Below are 18,287 nucleotides of genomic sequence, written 5' to 3' on the forward strand. Positions count from 1 at the left end.
TGCTCCTCCACTGGAAGTCATAAGTTGTTGCATACCTAAGGTGCTTCATACTGGATAGAGTATAGTAGCCTGTGTAAAATGATCTTCTCGACTGTGGCTGATGTATATTATGTATCTCCCGTATTCGCACGCGCTTTAAACTAAATTACACACTCAAATCTGCCGGGCACTCTTTCAACAAATAGCAGGCTACCTGACGCTATGTGGCGAACTTTGCGAGATTATACGACAACGACTAAGCAGAGATTCTTATTAGCCTATGATGTAATGTAAGGTCTCTCGCGGGGTACCTTGGGGAACTCCCGGAAGCACCTTCGAAGCAGTTATAAAGCCCAATGCTTGCTCCCCATTTTCAAACCAAGAAAATTCTAGAGTCTTGATAAAGATTTTCCAAAGTCTTAACTCGAAGCTAGTCTTGCCTTTATATGCTTTGCGATTGATCCTCATCTATCCTTCCGCAGTATACTAGGCCCTCTTTCTGTTGATCGTCATCATGCCATCAGAACTCAAATTCCCTGTTGATCTGACCCAGTTCAAAAAACTCAAGCTTGATCATAAAAATCCCAGACTATCAGATCAACAGAAACGAGATCTTCAGCACAACATTGACATTTTCCGGGATGCCATTATTGCCTTTACTGCTACCGGCGCGGCTCGGGGAGTCGCTGGCCACACTGGGGGCCCCTATGACACAGCCCCGGAGGTATGCATTCTTTTAGGATTTATCAACAATGCACCTGAGAGCTTTGTGGATAGCCTGTTTGACGAGGCCGGACATCGTGTCGCTACACAATATTTGCTTGCTGCCCTCGATGGCAAGATTGAACCCGATCACCTTCTGCAGTATCGGGCTGCCGACTCAAAGCTTCCAGGCCATCCGGAATTGGGGTTGACCCCGGGCATCAAGTTCAGCTCCGGTCGACTCGGCCACATGTGGGGTATGGTCAATGGCATTGCTATGGCCAATAAGAACAAGAACGTAATTCTGTTAGGTTCAGATGGCTCCCAGCAAGAAGGTAACGACGCAGAGGCGGCACGAATTGCAGCGGCCAACCATTTACGAGTCAAGCTCTTCATTGACAATAACGATGTGACAATCGCTGGACACCCCTCAGAGTATCTCAAAGGCTTCGAAATGGCCCGTACTCTAGAAGGTCATGGAATCAAAGTCGTTAGCGCTCAAGGAGAGGACCTTGACTCACTTTATCCCGCCATCTGTGAGGTGATTAACTATGACGGTCCTGCTGCCGTCGTCTCAAACCGCAAGATGGCCGCCGGTATCGAGGGTATCGAGGGCCAGACTTCCGCCCATGATGTGATCAAGGTTGATGTCGCTCGCAAGTACCTCACAAAGCGAGGATACAAGCCGGAACAGCTCGCTTTCTATGCCCAAATCAAGCCCGGACGAGATCCGCACCAGTACCTCGGCTCCACCAAAGACGAAGGTGCCAATCGTGTCATCTTTGGTGAGGCAGTCAACTCGGTTCTCGACACATTGAGCAAAGACGAAACCATCCGTCGGGTCATGGTTATTGATTCTGACCTGGAAGGTTCAACCGGCTTAAAGTCTATTCATACCAAGCATCCCGAAGTTTTCGTTCCATCAGGAGTCATGGAGCGCGGAAATTTTTCTGCTGCTGCTGGCTTCGGTTTTAGAAGCAATGGAGAGCGCCAGGGAGTGTTTTCGACCTTTTCAGCTTTCTTGGAAATGATCATTTCTGAAATTACGATGGCTCGTCTTAATCAATGCAGCGTGTTGTCACAGTACGCAATTTTCTCCTTAATACGAAGATGACCAAGAGCTGATGAATAGTAGTTTTTCGCATTCAGGAATATCAGGTATGGCGGATAATACGTGCCACTTTGGATTAAATCATTTCTTCGCGGACAATGGTCTGATGGATGCCGAGACTACCACTCTTTACTTTCCGGCGGATGGCGAGCAGATGAAGGCGGTAGTGAAGAAAATTTTCTTCGATCCGGGCTTGCGGTTCATCTTTTCCATCAGGTCTCCTGTTCCCTATATCTTAAAGGAAGGTTCTGCTGATCAGCTACTTTATGGTGAGGGATACGAGTTTGTTCCTGGAAAAGAAGAAGTGATTCGTCGTGGTTCTGCCGGCTATGTCGTCTCATATGGTGATATGGTCTTCCGCTCCCTTGATGCCGTCGAGCGTCTTAGGAAGGAGGGCCTTGACGTTGGTCTTATCAATAAACCGACACTCAATATCGTCGACGAGGAGACAATCAAGCTCTACGGCTCTTCTCCATTTGTGGTTGTTGTGGAGTCTATTGCTCAGAAGACTGGTCTTGGGTCTCGCCTTGGGTCTCAATTGCTTGAGCGCAATTTCACACCAAAGTACAAGTCCATTGGTGCTATTCGTGAAGGTGGTGGTGGCCTATACGAGCAGATCAATACTCAGGGGCTGAGCGTGGATGGTATCATTGCGGCTATCAAGTCGGTCGCGTAGACATCAAGATGCAGTACACTTACTCTAGATGGATTTTCACATACAATACATTATTATCTATATAAGTAGAGCGCATATACCCATCTCCTTCATTGCGCTGCTACAGTCCCATTGAATATCCGGCTGCTCAGCCTGAAACTTCCAACATTTTCGCATAATGTCCAGTGCCGTTCCACAATTCCCAAAGATGCTGCTGCCTTCAGAGAGTACATTCTCTAGCAGATGCTCAAAAAAGAATCTCTGATCTGCATCAGCCACACAGCCGACGACGCAGATGGGCCAGCACATCTGCCGAGGAGAAATTGTGCTCTGTATCACCTGGATTTCCGACATCGTACGGCTCACTGCCCTCCTCATTTTAGTTGATGAGGGACGTGGTGAAATCTGAGCGTCAAAAACTCGAAGTTGCACTAACGCTGCAGCCGCAAATATGCGAGTGGCATACCCTTCATCAGATCGGAATAGTGACTTTGCTTGTGTCAGCTACTGTAAACGATCAGTCAAGGCGATATCTCACTAACCTTTGACGAAACTATGGGGATTGCTTCCATGCAATCTTCGAGTTCATCTTCGATGCATTGTATTCTCCTCCATAATTGCTCATTTTCAAGGCGATTTACGTCGAGGGTCTCGGCTTTCCACTCTTGTAGGGCTCCCAAGTTGCCAATGGCTTTCATCACCGAGTTATGGCACCCCATGATATGTACAAGCTCAAAGTTGCAACTTGGACCTAGCCATTCTTCGTAAGGCAGCTTTGGTTGTTTCTGTGTTGCTACGCAGGCCAATATGTCCATCCACAACAATACTGGGATGTGGAATGCTAAAGCTGCCGTGGTTTTGTTTTCGAACAGTGGAAGCGAGAGTTGATCTGGTGACTGTGGAAGCTGGTGCTGTTTGTGTATTGCAATGGCAATTGAAGCCATAGCGCACAGGTGAGGTTGCCAGTTACCCGTGCTTCCTCTAAGGACCTTTCAGCTGTTAGAGCTCTATTCGGTACCTTTGCAGCCCCAACCACAAATAAGTAACTTGACTCACCTCAAAGCTAATTAGAGCCACGCCACATGTTATTGCCTCGACGAGATTCTCGTTCTCAGGCCGAAGCTCATTTATGTTCAAGGAAACAATAAATTCTTGAAGTTGTCTCAAGGCCTTGGTGTGAAACTCAAGTTCAAGATGGTGGCTCTCAATTCCGCCCTGGAGTGATCGCCGATGCAGCGCTGCGAGGCCCATAGATGCTCGATAAAGCGGTCCATTCTTGCTCAAGAGCCAAAGAAGCCAGCCACGAGACCAATTTCCTTTTTCAGAGAATGGGTATTGGTAGGGGAATACATAGTCCAGATAATGCATCAAGAGACTTGCTTCGTCATATTGCAAGGGTTCTGGAAAGGAGCGGTCGAAGGGAACGCGGCTTTGTAACGAGGGTGGGGTCAGTATTGGTAATGCTGCGGTATCTAAATGAGCAAATACATGTCATAGAGTAAGTATATCTGTAGCCATTTCAAATGCTAACGGTGTGCAGGCCATGAGACTTGGACTTACCTTGAGGGGTTGCAATCTTAGCATCCTGCAATGACCTTAGCGGAATTGGGCTTTGGTTTCGAGCCTGTGGACGATTCTGTCTCTTGACTAAACGATGATGGAGCTTCTTTTTCCGTTTGAAATTGTTCTTGACTGCGCGCTTGATAAGCTGCCTTTCTCGCTCCTCCTCTTCACCTCCATCCATCCACAATGGTTTTGGGCCATATCCATGGCAGTTGATCTCTCGACTTGTGCACTGCACACAGGCCGCCGGTGTTGCGTCACATTTGACATGCCTTATTTTACATGTCCAACAACATTCAGCTTTCCTGGAGCTCCCCATCGTTAAGAGCACAGATTGTGGATGCTGCAGTTAACATCGGAGCAAGAGAAAAGCGGATATGGGTCCTCCCCTCGCAATGTCAGACGCTGAGTACGCTCCGAAGTTCCCAAACCAGTAATCCTAGCGCTTTTCGAGTTCTTGGTTCGATTGACCCCTCAGAGCTCTTAGAAAGGTTCTACTGTGGAGAAACACTCGGGCATCGGGCGTTTGTGCCAGCCAATAAGGTGCTTACATTTAGTCATGGAGTCTTCGCTTCGAACTTACAAAAGCTGCTTTCCGAACTTAGCTAACCTACAACTTCGGAAGTTGAATGATTCACATTCTTTTGGGGGCTTTCACCCAATAGTCCAATGGAATTTATCGAGGATCTGTAGAACGAAATCCTCATGGGGACCGCGGCCAGCCGGAGCCCCGAGAATGTCAAGACATGGGCGCGTTCAACTTCGGGGGAATGTCAATCTGGGTGTAGCCTCAATGTGGGAGGTCGATAGCGACCGCCTCAAACTGGTCAATATCACAGCTGCACGTCTATAAATACTGTTTGTGGTTCCAAGTTACGTTCATTCTCTTGTAATCACAACTGGGAACCCTTATCTTATTCCGCAACTCACACTCACCCTTCTTTCAATATGGCAGACAAAGTGTCGCTCAACCTGCTTGAGGCAACCATTAGCGATCTCAAAAAGTTGCTAAACGCTCGAGTCATCACAAGCGTTGAGCTTGTCTCTCTCTATTTGCATCGCATCGGCAAATATGATTCCAGGGGTCCACGTCTCAACTCGATCTGTCTCCTCAACCCCGATGTCTTCACAGAAGCCCAAGCCTCGGATGATTTCCGCGCTTCTGGAAAGCCACCACGGCCTCTAGAAGGTATCCCGTTCACGGTCAAGGATAGCTATAAAGTCAAAGGCATGACCGTATCTGCTGCATCACCTGCTTTCGCCAACCTCGAAGCATCATCTGATGCAGCCATTGTGGAGATGCTCCGCAAAGCAGGAGCGGTTGTCTTGGGAAAGACCAACATGCCGCCGATGGCGGATGGGGGTTGTCAGCGCGGTCTGTATGGGCGCTCCGAGAGTCCATACAACCAAAAGTACATGTGCACCGCTTATGCCTCTGGTTCCTCCTACGGCTGCGGAGTCTCTACCGCAGCAAGCTTTGCCGCATTTGGGTTTGCTGGAGAAGCTGTCACATCAGGTCGCTCTCCAGCGTCCAACAATGCACTGATCGCCTACGCCCCTTCACGTAGTGTCATTCCTTCCCGTGGCTTGTGGCCGTTATATCCGACTTGCGACCAGGTCGTCCCTCACACAAGAACTGTATCAGACTTGTTCCAGGTGCTGAATGTCGTTGTTGCAGACGACAATGCGTCTGGAGACGCAGATTTCTGGCGTGAGCAACCGTATGTGCCACTTCCAAAGGCCAATGACATCCGTCCGGCGGACTATCAGTCGTTGGCTGACCAGGACGCGCTTCGAAACAAACGAGTTGCAGTCCCAAAGTGCTTTATTGGAGTTCAGGGAGCCAAGCCAAAAAATGCCTGCTCCAGCGGTGTCCGCGCCCTCTGGGAAAGAGCACGGAAAGATCTTGAGAGTCTAGGGGCTACTATTATCGAGACTGACTTCCCTCTGTTTGAGAACTACACTAGACAAGACTTCCCTGGCCAAGGCATGAATGTCGTCGGCCTTTCGCAGGATTGGGCGGCGCGTGAACGATGCGACATGATTGCCTTGAGTTGGGACAACTTCCTCCGCAGCAATGGCGATGAGAAGCTGCCAGACTTCACCTTCGCCGAGCTCGACAAGATTCACCCACATATTGCTCCCATGGATGACCCCTCACAGCACACTGAGGCACACAACCAGGTCCGCTATGAAGACATGGTCGCCGTGGTAAAGCAGCGAGGAAAATCCGGTCTTATTGACCTGCCTGGGTGTGAGTCCGCTCTCAAAGCTTTAGAAGCAATGCGAGAGAGGGACTTGGAAGAATGGATGGCCGAGAATAAGTACGACGTTGTGGTGTTTCCCACCAACGGTGACGTCGCCTTGGCCGACTCGGACGAGAACTATGAATACATGCTTGACGCATTAAGAGACGGCGTCAAATACGCAAATGGCGGCCGTTCTTTGAAGCATCTTGGAGTTCCCTGCATCACTGTTCCAATGGGGACCCTTGCAGAGGAGAAGATGCCAGTCGGACTCACTTTCTGTGGCGCGGCATATCAAGACTCCAATCTCTTGAAATACGCCTTTGCGTATGAGGCTGTGTCGAGGCGCCGAGAAAGTCCACCTTTGGCGCCGTCATTGCCGTCGGATGAGATACCACTCCAAAGTACCAGTCCTCTGTTGGCCTCTTCAACCAAGCCAGTGTTGAAGATTCTGTCAACGAAATCGAACAGTGAAGACGGTAATGACCTCGAAGCCCGTTTGATCACCGTTACTGGAACTTGCCATCTAGCAAGCTCACTGAGAGCCTTCACGAATGGTGAGCCATCGTCTCTCGTATCATGGGAAGGCAACAACTGGACTTGGACGGCTCGCCTCACTCGGCCTAAGATTGGGGACAAATACCCGCTCCTGGCGAAGGTGCCAAGGGACCAATTTATGATTGTCTTTGTTGCAAAGGCTAGTAATGGCCGAGCAGCCGGCTCATTAATTTTGCTTGATTAAATCAAGATGTGCGCCATGACTCCATTGTTGGCGGTTCCGGATGAATGACAGACCGACCAACCCATCAGGAAGCTGTTATTAAGTCTTTTTATAGTCCAACTGCCAGATTCATAAGTGAAAGTGTATAAGCTACCTAGTATAATGGGACTACTGTAGTATTATAGACCTCGAAAATAAAATCCACCGAAGTTTAACCTTCCTTGCTATAGCACCTGGACAGCAGTATATTTAGTACCTATCTAAGAGTAAGGCACCAGCGGGGTACACCAGTTCAAATTTTCACACAGAATATGTACAATACTATTACCTACCTACCTATTCCAAAACCATTGTTCATAATTGGTATGGCAGGGAAGAGTGGGTTTGAAGAGCAACCCGGATTGCCCAGGGGTCTTTTCTTGCAAAACAACTTTATCAGCCCGGAGCATGAGAAGCAGCTGGTTCAAATCTTTCTCAATGAACTGAAATGGCCCCAACAGGCCAGCAGTCGCCAGTCATTACACTACGGCTACACATTCGACTACAAGACCTTTGGCGTAGACCCAGATATACCATATAAAGAGTTTCCCAACTGGCTCAAACCATTAATCCCCACAACCGAGACTCGCCCACCTGACCAGGTCTGTCTACAATACTATCCACCAGGCACAGGGATCCCGCCACACGTTGATGCTCATCGGGCTTACGACCAACTGTACGCGCTGTCGATCGGGTCGCCAATCTTAATGCAATTCCGTAACGGAGATCAGCGCGTTGATATAGACTTAATGCCGCGGGGGATGATGAAGATGACTGGAGATGCGAGGCTGCATTGGACTCATGGCATCAAAAAGAGAAAGACAGACACCCTGACAGACGGGACAGTCAGGCCTCGAGAGAATAGGTGGAGCATCACGTATCGGTGGATTAGGGAAGGAGACTGCGAATGTGGAAATGTTACATTGTGTGATGTTGCTCAGCAGCGACTTGGGATTGAAAAGGAGAAAAGATCTGCAGTAATATCTTCTGTTACTCTGTAGGACCGCGAGATACTCCCTGTGACGATGAAGGATCAGAGTCAAAAGGTGAGTATTTTATTTAATAATACCTAGGCATTTATTGACTCTCTATGGAAAGCGAATAACAACCTTATCCTCCAAATAATTGCTGTAGAGTTGGTAATACTCAGGAGCCTATTCGATACTAATATTAGCTAAAACAACAAAGCCAGGTTTTGCTTTACCAGAGTGAACCACTTGTAGTACTGAACTTAGTTATATACATACTGCTATATAAGAAACCTCAACCAAATTGCAGATACTATCAGCCTAAGTATAAGCATCAATTTCAAAAGACGAATCTTGGCAATTGATATTAACAGCTATACGCAAGTTCTACCTGGGGTCGAAGTTGAACTTAGATACGCCAGTATATAGCCTAGTCAGCTGCTACTCGTTGAGCTTCTTTAACTTGACGCAGTGTTTCTTGGGCCATTTTGAGTTGTCACCCTGCCTCTTCTTGAAGGTCTCGAAATTGAGCTGCCCTGATATAATGCTAGGGGGGTCTTGCTCGTAGGCGACCCACGAGACCATGGTGCTGTTGAGCCGCGCGCCGTGGAGTGCGTCGATATAAATAGTGAAGCTGTTATAATGTTTATCCTTGGTGTAGGCGTTGACGGCGTAGGAGTTGCCCTTTTGGAATTCAAAGTTAAAGGCCTGCAGCTAGACTACTATGCGGGGTACGTTCTTAAAGAGCTTTTCGTCTTTGGAGGGCTTTTTAAACTTAATGCAGGCTTGGAACTCTTTGTTATTACCTAAGTTACTTATTAGGTCTGTGTCCTAGGTAGTATAGGAGCTTATTTATAGCCTGGGGTTATACTTCTTAGTAAGTATATAAGTAATACTAGCTAAAAATATTATAGTACTTTTTTTAGAGCTAAGATATAAGTTGAAGGTGCTTTTAGTATTGGGTTTCTATGAATTAGCGTAAGTAGTAAGTTATATATTTATCTTAGTTTTTAAGTTAAAGTAAGTAATACTAATAGTAAGTTCTAAGTTTTTTTTAAGTAAGTGTAATAAACTGGGTCCTATGGGTTAGTATAAGTTAGCTGTTTCTAAGGGATAAACCTTAGAGTAGTTCTATAGTTTATGTTAGCGGAGTAGTTAGGTTAGTAAATAGGTAATTTTATTACTAATTATAGAATAAAGTATTTAAATATTTAATTTAATTACTATAATAATAATTAGCTATTTAAGTATTTTAATAAGTAATATAAAGTAAACTTATATACTTAGTTAACTAAGTTAAATTATTATTAAGTAGTAATAATTTTATTATAAATTATCTTAGAGTTTTAATAATTTATTTATAAATTATTAATTATTAAATAATTTAATAATTTATCCTTAATTAATTAATTAATTTAATATATATTTAAGATTAATTACTTTATAAGCCTATTATTATAATTATAAAAGTTAAGTTATAATATAATATCCTTTTTTTATTAGTTTTATCCTTAAGACTTTATTATAAATAATATAATTTTTATATATTTATAAGTAAATACTCCTTATTTTAATTTTTTATTATTTTATTTAACTAATTTACTGAAAAGACGTGTTTTTCAAGTTATCCCCCGACGATCTTGCCCCTCTTGACAACTCTATTCGTCTTAATAGTTCTCGCCGTCCCTGCGGTACTCGTAGCTATGTCCTTTTTGGATCTGTGTCCTTAAACCTGGAACTGGTCTAACAATACAGATAGCGACGTAAGAAACTTCCATTATCTAAACCATATAGCTAAGCTAGGCAAGTCACACATTTCTCCCGCTCCGGCTTTTTAAATGCTCAATGCATATGCCCTGATCCACGATTACTACAGTCCCTGCTCCGAGAGGAAGTCCGTTATCTGCTGAAAGACACCGTTTGCATTGGCATGGAGGTTGAGACCGTGGCCAGCATCAGGATAGCTGACGGCTTTAAATGCCTTGGCGTAAGCAAATACCTCAGCGCCGGGGGTCTTGAGGACATCATCGCAACTAATGAAGTACCGGGTTAGAGAAGAAGGCTTTCGAACATATAACGATATTATGGCTGTACTAACTTGGATGTGCAGTAAATGAAATCAAGTTTCCCAGAGATTATCTGTTTACAAGCTAGCGTTAGTTGATTTGCTGCTACCTGCAAGACGAACTCTCGCAAATTTGGGTGCCTCACCATTGCTGGTCCTATGGAAGGAAATCGCAAGCTAGGGATTGATGTGATAGTGAGGAGTTCAGACAGAGCAAAAGGCTGTTTATGCGCCTCTGCGTACTCGGCAACAGACTTATCGTAATTGCCATTAAAGAACCTGGTGTACGCGGCAAGACGTTAGCTGATGACGAAAACAATGGAGAAATGAAGAGCTCTTTGTTGTTTCGTACGTGTTGACATTAGAATAAAGGTCTGCTGGGACAAGATAACCTGTGTCTAGTTGCTGCCACTTTGCAGGGTGCTGAGAGGCGGCGATTCGGGGCTGGGAAGCTTGAAGAAATCCTAAGGGGTTGGCATATGTGGTGTTTAAGCTGAACCCTTAGAAGCAGAGTTAATTGACAGCCGAGACAGAAAGCTGATGGAGTACGTGTAATTACCAGTGAGCACGATGGCGTCGGCGAGAGAAACATCATTGGCCAAAGCGGTATATGAAATAGCACTTCCGAAGCTATGTCCCATGTATACGACCTTGGTTTGTGAATACTTGCCGGTGTACTGGCCAGACTTCACAAGCCTCGTCAGCTCCGCAAGGACAGCAACCTGGTTCGAGAGCTGGGCGACATAGCCAGAAACTCTAGAATAATACGTTAGATAACGTTCAAGATGGGTATCTCATGTTCGGACCGTGGTGCTTACCGAGTAGAATCCCCAACACCGAGACGGTCATAATAAAAAACAGAGTAGCCTTGGCTTATGGCCCAGTCCACGAAGCTGTATGATGTGCCAAGCTTTGGGTCCCAGTATCTAAGCCCAGGAAGAACCATGTCTAGTTAGATGAGGACGATGATCTCAGCACAGACGAACACTTACGAGCCGTCAAAGTTGAGGCCGTGGGTAGCGATTATGACTGTGCTTTTATGTGGATCAACTTCACCACGACCAGGCGAGCAAAACGTAGCAGCTATAGTGTAGTTTGCTGTGACATTGGTAGAGCCGGAAAAAGGGGGAGTAGTGGGAGGAGTCCTGCTTGTGATTGTGTCGACTAGCCGGGCAACGTCAAAATTGTCTTGGAGAGGAGGTAGTCCATAGACTAAATTGGCTGATGTTATGGTAATAGGGATCGTGTAGGACCGGCATAACTTAGCCCATGTGCCTGAGACGAAAAGTACAATGGGGAGAGCAATATATTGACCAAAGGGGCCCATCTTGACGGTGGTTTTTGGCGACTGTTTATGTTCGGGGACCTGTGTTTGATACCTGAGTATCATCCAGCTCGATTCATCTATGGGCTGTGACGGCACATTATACTTTGCGCGCTTCTGGTGTAGCCCATGCCCCAGTTCTATTAGTAGTGCTGAAGAATTATGTTTGCTTACTCTGCTTGCTAATACTTTTTTTCCTAGCACCTGGCCTTAGCTCCAGATAGATTTTCGAGATTGCATTTGCATTGTTTAAGCGTAAATGCTTTTCTCCTGCGACTATCTTGATAAAGCTTATGGCTTTAATTTTTTAGGCCGTTAAGGTTGGATATTTTATAATTTGTCATGGTGTGGATACTTTATTATTTGTCATGGTGTGGATATTTTGTCATTTGTCACAGCGGGGACACTTTGTTATTTGTCATGGTGTGAATTACTTTTACCAGCGTGCAGATTACTCCAGACAAAGTAGAGGCTTCTCCCTCGCCCATATTCTACTAGTAGACAAGTTTAGGTATTGAGAGTGCCATTTATGGGTTTAAACAGAATTTACATGAGAGGATTGCGAATATGGCGGATGTAGTATTATATAGAACGCTTAGTGTTACGATCTGGTCCTTCGTAATAGGCTGATCCCTTATAAATAGCTGGTTCCGTCACAGTAATTGCTACAATTGCGATTATTGGCCTAATCTTTTGCCCTGTTTGGCTTGACGGTATAACAGAACTTCACACTTAGTGAATTGTATATTGCTTATATTCGTATTATTGTATGTCTCAAGGTCGTTGCAGACCAAGTTGAAAGCAGTAATAGTAGTTAGTTGTAAAAGTAGTAGTTATCTGTAAAAGTACAGTAGTAATTATTTGTAAAAACATTTTAAGATCTCAGTAGACCTAATAAACCATCCTCCCTATTGTTCTTAATTCTTGTTTGTAGTTGACGGTGACATCATATCTATTACGGGTTGTCTCAAAAAAGCCATAATTGCCTCTTTTGGCGATTTGTCATGCGCTGCTGGGCTAGGCTTGATTAGTTACTTTGTACTAATTTAACTACTTATTTTAAGCATATTTCGACTGAATTGCCTAAACTTATCCCGCGCGCCGAAAACCTACAGGGGCTTAAAGCTTCTGTCCGAGGAAGCTAATTAGGGTGGGGTTCACTTTTAGTTAAACCCATGTCTAATACAGTATCATAAGCAAATTGGGTATGTATAGTACCTTAGACCAGTTTGGTAACTAGTGGAATCAAATATATTAAAGCGATTAGTGAACTTGGTATTAGAACATTATGCTGCTAAATTATTATCAACACCTATAAAGGCTTCTTTCTGTGAAGTTCTTGCGCTGTTTTCACAATATAGCAGAACCAAAGAAAACAAGCAAAGTTATATATTTATCCTTTAAAGAATCGTACCCCCTGTACTAGACTTTTCTCACCAGCTTTTCATTTTCGCGTATTTACCGATAACCATTTGGAAAAAAAAAGAATGCCTCAATCTTCCTGTTTATGCGGCAAAAATCGCATCGAATTTAACGCGGAGCCTGTTCTCAAATTCATGTGTCACTGCACAGATGAACGCAAGCTAACCGGTGCCGCTTTCGCACTCAATATCCTTTACCCCTCGAATACACTCCAGGTCATCTCCGGCAAGCTCCAGACATTTACCAAAGTCGCCGACTCCGGCAATGAGATTACGAGCTATAGTTGCGCAAGTTGTGGTGGGTTGCTGTACCGGACCAGCACCGGGTATCCTGGCACCATGGTGATCAAGGCTGGACTTATTGATGGATCGGATGAAAGCGAAGCGTTTAAACCCGAGGTAGAGCTCTTTACCAACAGCCGCCTGACTTGGCTTCGTCCGGTGGAGGGTGCAAAGCAGGAGCCCAGGGATTTCGGGTCTTCGGAACTGTGACGTGCGCATGTCAGTTAGTTTATACGCAATGTCTTACTCAATATACAAGAACTGGGTGTGATCCAGAGTAAAAAAGCGCTAGGCACAGATAAACACGTTAGTACATTGAATACATCCTAGCTTCAAGATGTTTGGCGAGAATACGCTATACAAATGCAAACTGAAAGTATTCTCGATTCCCCAAGCTAGAAAGCGATTTCTGGTAAATTGTTTGCGTTTTGCTTGCCCGTTTCGTCTATAGTCTCTGAGGCGTGGTTCAAACCAATCTTTGGCGACTCAAGTAAGTCGTGCTTCTACAATGTAGACTCGAATTTTCGTTGTTAATAGGATTAATATTTCGAAGCCCTTGTATCATTATATCAAGGACTAAGGGCTGCTTACTGTTGTTGAATGTTGGGGTCTATCGAGGATCAGTATACATCTAAAGTGTGTATTGCTTTGTCTAAAGTAATACTTGGTAATTGCTCTCTTTGCTATGGATGTTTTATCCTGCCATTCAGGTCCTTGAGCCTCTGTTATTGCCCGAGGGTCCAAGTTGGCCGTCCGAACAAGACTTGTTCACGTGTGACGAACCCTTTTTCTACTGGGTTAGTGTAGAAAGCTTTTCGGAGGGACAAATCTCTAGATTTAGGTTTCTAGTTTTAGGTTTTTGTTGGCGGGCTCTAAGGTTGGTAGACAGGCAATCTTATTACGTAACTAGTAGAGTAGTATCTGAATTCAATTTTTAAATTATTTTTCCAAAACAAAGTCCCCTTAACTCATAAATTTGCTTGTGAATATCTAGGACATGAGTGTGTCAGGGCTTCCAAGTTGGGACTCCGGGGAGCTGACTGGACGATATTATCTTCGTGCTTGGGACCAGCGAATTCCGCAAGTTGACCAGGGACATTGAACGCCGGGAATTAGTATAATAACCTGACTAAAAATGAGAAAATGTTGAAGTTACATATTGCCTAGATAAAGGACCTATTCCTGCTTAGACGCAATGCCTTTTCAATCTATCCTCAATTTTCAATCGGTTTCATTTATTCTACTTATCGATGTGTATATTAATAAAGTTAAGAACTGGTTGTATATAGACGTCCCAACCTTCAACAAGGATGCTCTAACCGGTTTTAGCCATATGCACGAGGGTTATCAAGATGAACACTTACAGTATACTTGTCGTCAAAAACATGCCCGGCTCCTGGCTCATAGCTCTCAATCACTGGCACATCCATTTCTCGCAGCTTATTTGCAAATGCCTGACTTTGCGACAAGGGAACAATAGAATCGCTGGTTCCGTGTAAAAGGGCAGTCGGTGGATACCAGGTCTTTCCTTCCAGAAGTCGTACAGAGCACATGGAATCGATGAATTTCTTTAGCTCGGACGAGCTAGAGAATTTCTCATCATGGAATGTGGCCTGGATCATCCCCTTTGATGGAAAGCAAATGCTCTTCCATTTGTGTAATTCAGCCTGAAAGCGGATGCGCTCAGTATACTTGAACTCGGTTTTCAACCGCAGACTAAGGTCTGCTACGGATAGCTTCTCCCACTCGTCCCAAAATAGGGCATCAGTTAAAATATTGGCGGGGTTGCGGTCATAAAGGTAAGCCTTGAGTCGCTCCTCCTCGAACTCTCCAGTCCAGGGGGGAAAGTCCGAAATATTTTGGGCATTTGGGTCCAGGAGGTTCACACCATTCCCAAGAAAATCAACTATACCATATGCATTGATAACAGCCTTCGGCGGGGGACGCAGATGATGCGCCATGAGTGTGACCATGACCCCCCCTGCCGACTCACCGCAGATGATGTAACGGTTAATATCAACGCGATCGCGGCCCAGGATTACTGGCAGGTTTGCTCTGCACCACTCTATGGCTTCCAGACAGTCTTCCAGCTGCTCATCAATGCGAGCCTGAGGGCTCAGGCGGTAATTGTGAGACACGATGTGAAAGCCTCGCTGCAGGGGGCCTGGTTCCATCCACGCCAGAGGAGTGAAATGATGGCCCGCCATGGCTGCCCCGCCGTGAGTTCATGTGGCAAAGGGTGCGGGAGAACTTGTGGGCGGGTCGGCTGGCCAAATGCGCACCGCAAGCTCCGCGCCGCTCCGAGACAGAAATACATGATCAGTGAAGTTGGGTGCTGCTGCACGAGGAAATCCCTCCTGGTAGGACGTCTCTTCGGCTATTTCGTAAGCCATTTTGAAGCAAACCGCTGCAATATGCAAGTATGTGATGAGTACGGCAAACGATTTATAGTGCGTCTACCTCGCCAGCTATATAATACGCAAATGGAAGCGGAAACAAGACGAATTACTAATATTTGAACGTATTATCGGGTCCTCCGGCAAGTGCTATAATATAGCTAGGGAATATTTACTTCCCATAATAAGAAATATCTCTTGTAGGGGCACGTCGTTAGCGGATTTTTAGTTATAAACGCAAAGCTACTGGAAGTATATCATTAAAAAAAAAGGGGGGGGGGGATTTCATAATCTGTCATTAATTAGTCAGTCGGAATTATCTAACCAATAGGCCTATTATCGCAAGTAGATTGTAATATTTTCACTTATAAATATATACTTATACAAACCTATTAAATTAATGATATATAAATATAAGCTATATATTTTTGCGTTACCTTATTCATAATTATTATGGAAAAGCTACTTCTTCTCTTGATTTACGAATATATACTGTAATATAAACAGCTTAGATCAGTAAACGCTGACCTCATATAAAGTAGACTTTGAACATAATGCTTAGCTCAATCGGAATTACTCAATGCTGTGCCCCTATAACAACTTTTGTTAGGTTGCGGAGTAATACTAGATCCATATATATATACATTCTATTCTATCTATTATGATCCTAGCCTTGGAGTTGAAGCTATTAGGTTGAAACTTTAGGTGGAGCCAAATTTTGCGACGAAATAACGAAACTGAGGTTGGAACATGACCGATGAATTGATTTGTAATTGCCCATGCTAAACAGCTTTTTATATTCCGAGGTTAGTACTGTAAAAGTTCTGTTATTAATTAGTATCTACATATATTACCGAGGCCCTTTGATCATAATTGGGGTAGCAGAATCTGAACGTGGACTATTTACTAACTACTACTTGGCAAGCGCTATACACAACTAGAGAGACTGATTTAGCCTGGGTTATTAATCATAGAAAATTACTAATCATCGAGAACTTACTAATTATCGAAAGATTACTGATTACGAAAGATTACTGATCACGAAAGATTACTAATCACGAAAGATTACTGATCACAAAAGATTTATTGATTGCTTAGAAATTACCATCTAGAATTTGAGATGAGACTATTGTCGTTAGCTACTTTGCACGCGAAGCCTTGTGTAATAGATTAGGGTAGAGCAAACACTGCATAGCGGATAGTTGTACTTACGACGTTCGTAGTTTTTATACTAAACTAGAACGCACTACTGTTTCTTAGTACTTCCCTAGAGTAACTATAGCTAGTTGTAAGCTCCGGAGATCTTGCTTACTATACCTAGTAGGCTTAGATAGGATATTCAATAGGTTACTTTACAGCCAACGCCCTATTAAATAAAGTAAGGCTTTTAGTATTTCTTATAAAAAACTAGCAATATACACTAAAGGAAAAATATCTTTATATTTTACTTATATTAGCTAAGTACTATTATAATATTTACTAATAATATAGTAAAACTAGGGCTCCGTAGTTATATAATATACTTAAACTTACATTGAAAGTTTATAAACATTAGGAAAAAGCTAATACCTACTACTTAAGGCTTATTAAGTCCGCTTATAATTACTATAATCTAGAAGAGGTTAAAATATAGAATATTATAAAATAACTCAGATAAATATAAAAATATTAAATAGATTCTAGTATATAATATAAGTAAGCTTTTTTTCTACTACTATCTCCCTTTAGTAATAAAAATTAAATAAAGTATTAGGTATTAACTTTACTTTAATTAAAATAACTTTATTAAATAATATAGTAATTTTAAAAAGATCTTTAGTTTTTATAACTAAAGTAAATAGTCTAATAAAATTATATATTATTAAGCAGTTTCTTAAATATAGTTATAAGGTTTATGGTACTATATAAAATATTACTAAATTTAGCTAGCTACTAAAGCTTTTTTAAAAAAACTATAGTAAAAATAGCTTTAAGCTTATCTTAGTTTATAACCTAGCTACTAAAGGGGTACTTAGTAAAATAGTTAAAGGTAAATTTAATTAAAATTACTAAAATATATTAATTATAGTATTAATAAATTTAGAAAATACTTTTATAATTATTTATACTACCTTAGTTATATTATTTAATCTAAACCTTAATAAAGTTATTCCCTTTATAGTAAGCTTTATTATTAATACTTTATAAGCTATATATAAAAAGCTAAGTATAAAATAATTTTTTTATATTTTTATTAGCAGCTATAGTTATTTTCTCCCTTAAAATTCCTATAGCTACTATTATAAAAAACTTCTAAATAAACTTTATTATTAATATAACCTAGGTAAATCCCTTTTATACCTTATAGTATAGAATAGTAATATAGATTATAAATAAGAACTAGGTAAAGAAAGTAGTTTAGAAGTTTTATAAAAGGAACAACTAAAAGTATTTTAATTTAACTATAAATATTAATAATATTTCTATACTTAAAAAAGTATTATTATTATATATATTAATTAATTTAAATTATAGTTTTTTTTAACTTTAATTTTAGTAAATTACTTAATTAAAAAAAATAAAGTTATTTTAATAGCTTTAGCCTACTTCTTATTTTATTTAATAATAAAGTTAATAATTTTTATAAAGGCTTTTTAATTTATATTTAATACTTTTCCTTTTTAATAATAAATATTATACTTTGCTAATATAATTATAAAATATTTTATTAATATTAATAATATTAGTAAGTTTTATATTATAGCAGTTGTCTTAATTAAAGTAAAAAACTAATATATTTTTAGTTTTACTAAAAAGTTTAATTAGGATATTATTT

The 18,287-nt window shown here is 42.3% G+C and overlaps 7 protein-coding genes across 7 annotated transcripts; 4 read left to right on the top strand and 3 right to left on the bottom strand.

The window, feature by feature from the left end:
- Window positions 1-313: 313 nt before the first annotated feature.
- On the top strand, window positions 314-2,645 carry M431DRAFT_514332 (hypothetical protein). Its single transcript, XM_024920206.1, has 2 exons — window positions 314-1,764; window positions 1,817-2,645. The coding sequence occupies exons 1-2, from the start codon at window positions 494-496 to the stop codon at window positions 2,466-2,468; spliced, it is 1,923 nt and encodes a 640-aa protein (XP_024767230.1). The 5' UTR covers window positions 314-493; the 3' UTR covers window positions 2,469-2,645.
- On the bottom strand, window positions 2,501-4,392 carry M431DRAFT_514333 (hypothetical protein). The gene is made up of 4 exons (XM_024920207.1): window positions 4,008-4,392; window positions 3,504-3,919; window positions 2,990-3,436; window positions 2,501-2,936 (listed from the first exon to the last, which is right to left on the bottom strand). Exons 1-4 carry the CDS (start codon window positions 4,327-4,329, stop codon window positions 2,526-2,528), a joined length of 1,596 nt encoding a protein of 531 aa, XP_024767231.1. The 5' UTR covers window positions 4,330-4,392; the 3' UTR covers window positions 2,501-2,525.
- A 481-nt stretch (window positions 4,393-4,873) lies between these two features.
- On the top strand, window positions 4,874-7,182 carry M431DRAFT_514334 (hypothetical protein). The gene has a single exon (XM_024920208.1). It carries the CDS (start codon window positions 4,959-4,961, stop codon window positions 6,996-6,998), a length of 2,040 nt encoding a protein of 679 aa, XP_024767232.1. The 5' UTR covers window positions 4,874-4,958; the 3' UTR covers window positions 6,999-7,182.
- A 106-nt stretch (window positions 7,183-7,288) lies between these two features.
- On the top strand, window positions 7,289-8,017 carry M431DRAFT_514335 (hypothetical protein; the record flags this gene model as incomplete). Its single annotated transcript, XM_024920209.1, has 1 exon — window positions 7,289-8,017. The coding sequence occupies one exon, from the start codon at window positions 7,289-7,291 to the stop codon at window positions 8,015-8,017; it is 729 nt and encodes a 242-aa protein (XP_024767233.1).
- Window positions 8,018-9,854: 1,837 nt separating this feature from the next.
- M431DRAFT_102057 (hypothetical protein) lies at window positions 9,855-11,376 on the bottom strand (the record flags this gene model as incomplete). The annotated part of the gene is made up of 7 exons (XM_024911380.1): window positions 9,855-10,017; window positions 10,083-10,123; window positions 10,196-10,328; window positions 10,402-10,549; window positions 10,609-10,805; window positions 10,868-10,975; window positions 11,042-11,376. The coding sequence occupies 7 exons, from the start codon at window positions 11,374-11,376 to the stop codon at window positions 9,855-9,857; spliced, it is 1,125 nt and encodes a 374-aa protein (XP_024767234.1).
- A 1,366-nt stretch (window positions 11,377-12,742) lies between these two features.
- Window positions 12,743-13,422, top strand: M431DRAFT_514337 (hypothetical protein). The gene has a single exon (XM_024920210.1). It carries the CDS (start codon window positions 12,861-12,863, stop codon window positions 13,284-13,286), a length of 426 nt encoding a protein of 141 aa, XP_024767235.1. The 5' UTR covers window positions 12,743-12,860; the 3' UTR covers window positions 13,287-13,422.
- An 823-nt stretch (window positions 13,423-14,245) lies between these two features.
- Window positions 14,246-15,469, bottom strand: M431DRAFT_526084 (hypothetical protein; the record flags this gene model as incomplete). The annotated part of the gene is made up of 3 exons (XM_024920663.1): window positions 14,246-14,391; window positions 14,441-15,285; window positions 15,328-15,469. The coding sequence occupies 3 exons, from the start codon at window positions 15,467-15,469 to the stop codon at window positions 14,317-14,319; spliced, it is 1,062 nt and encodes a 353-aa protein (XP_024767236.1). The 3' UTR covers window positions 14,246-14,316.
- Between the last annotated feature and the right edge of the window lie 2,818 nt (window positions 15,470-18,287).

The sequence above is a fragment of the Trichoderma harzianum genome, assembly GCF_003025095.1.
Source record: "Trichoderma harzianum CBS 226.95 unplaced genomic scaffold M431scaffold_41, whole genome shotgun sequence".
Taxonomy (NCBI): domain Eukaryota; kingdom Fungi; phylum Ascomycota; class Sordariomycetes; order Hypocreales; family Hypocreaceae; genus Trichoderma; species Trichoderma harzianum.

What these genes read in the sequence shown, in the direction of transcription:
- M431DRAFT_514337 (XM_024920210.1), top strand. Translation starts at nt 12,861, where the DNA reads ATGCCTCAATCTTCCTGTTTATGCGGCAAAAATCGCATCGAATTTAAC.
- M431DRAFT_514333 (XM_024920207.1), bottom strand. Translation starts at nt 4,329, where the DNA reads ATGGGGAGCTCCAGGAAAGCTGAATGTTGTTGGACATGTAAAATAAGG. An exon ending in TAAGATTGCAACCCCTCAAG is followed by an intron (nt 3,920 to 4,007) that starts GTAAGTCCAAGT and finishes TTGCTCATTTAG; the next exon opens with ATACCGCAGCATTACCAATA. An exon ending in TGGCTCTAATTAGCTTTGAG is followed by an intron (nt 3,437 to 3,503) that starts GTGAGTCAAGTT and finishes AACAGCTGAAAG; the next exon opens with GTCCTTAGAGGAAGCACGGG.
- M431DRAFT_514334 (XM_024920208.1), top strand. Translation starts at nt 4,959, where the DNA reads ATGGCAGACAAAGTGTCGCTCAACCTGCTTGAGGCAACCATTAGCGAT.
- M431DRAFT_514332 (XM_024920206.1), top strand. Translation starts at nt 494, where the DNA reads ATGCCATCAGAACTCAAATTCCCTGTTGATCTGACCCAGTTCAAAAAA. An exon ending in CAATGCAGCGTGTTGTCACA is followed by an intron (nt 1,765 to 1,816) that starts GTACGCAATTTT and finishes GATGAATAGTAG; the next exon opens with TTTTTCGCATTCAGGAATAT.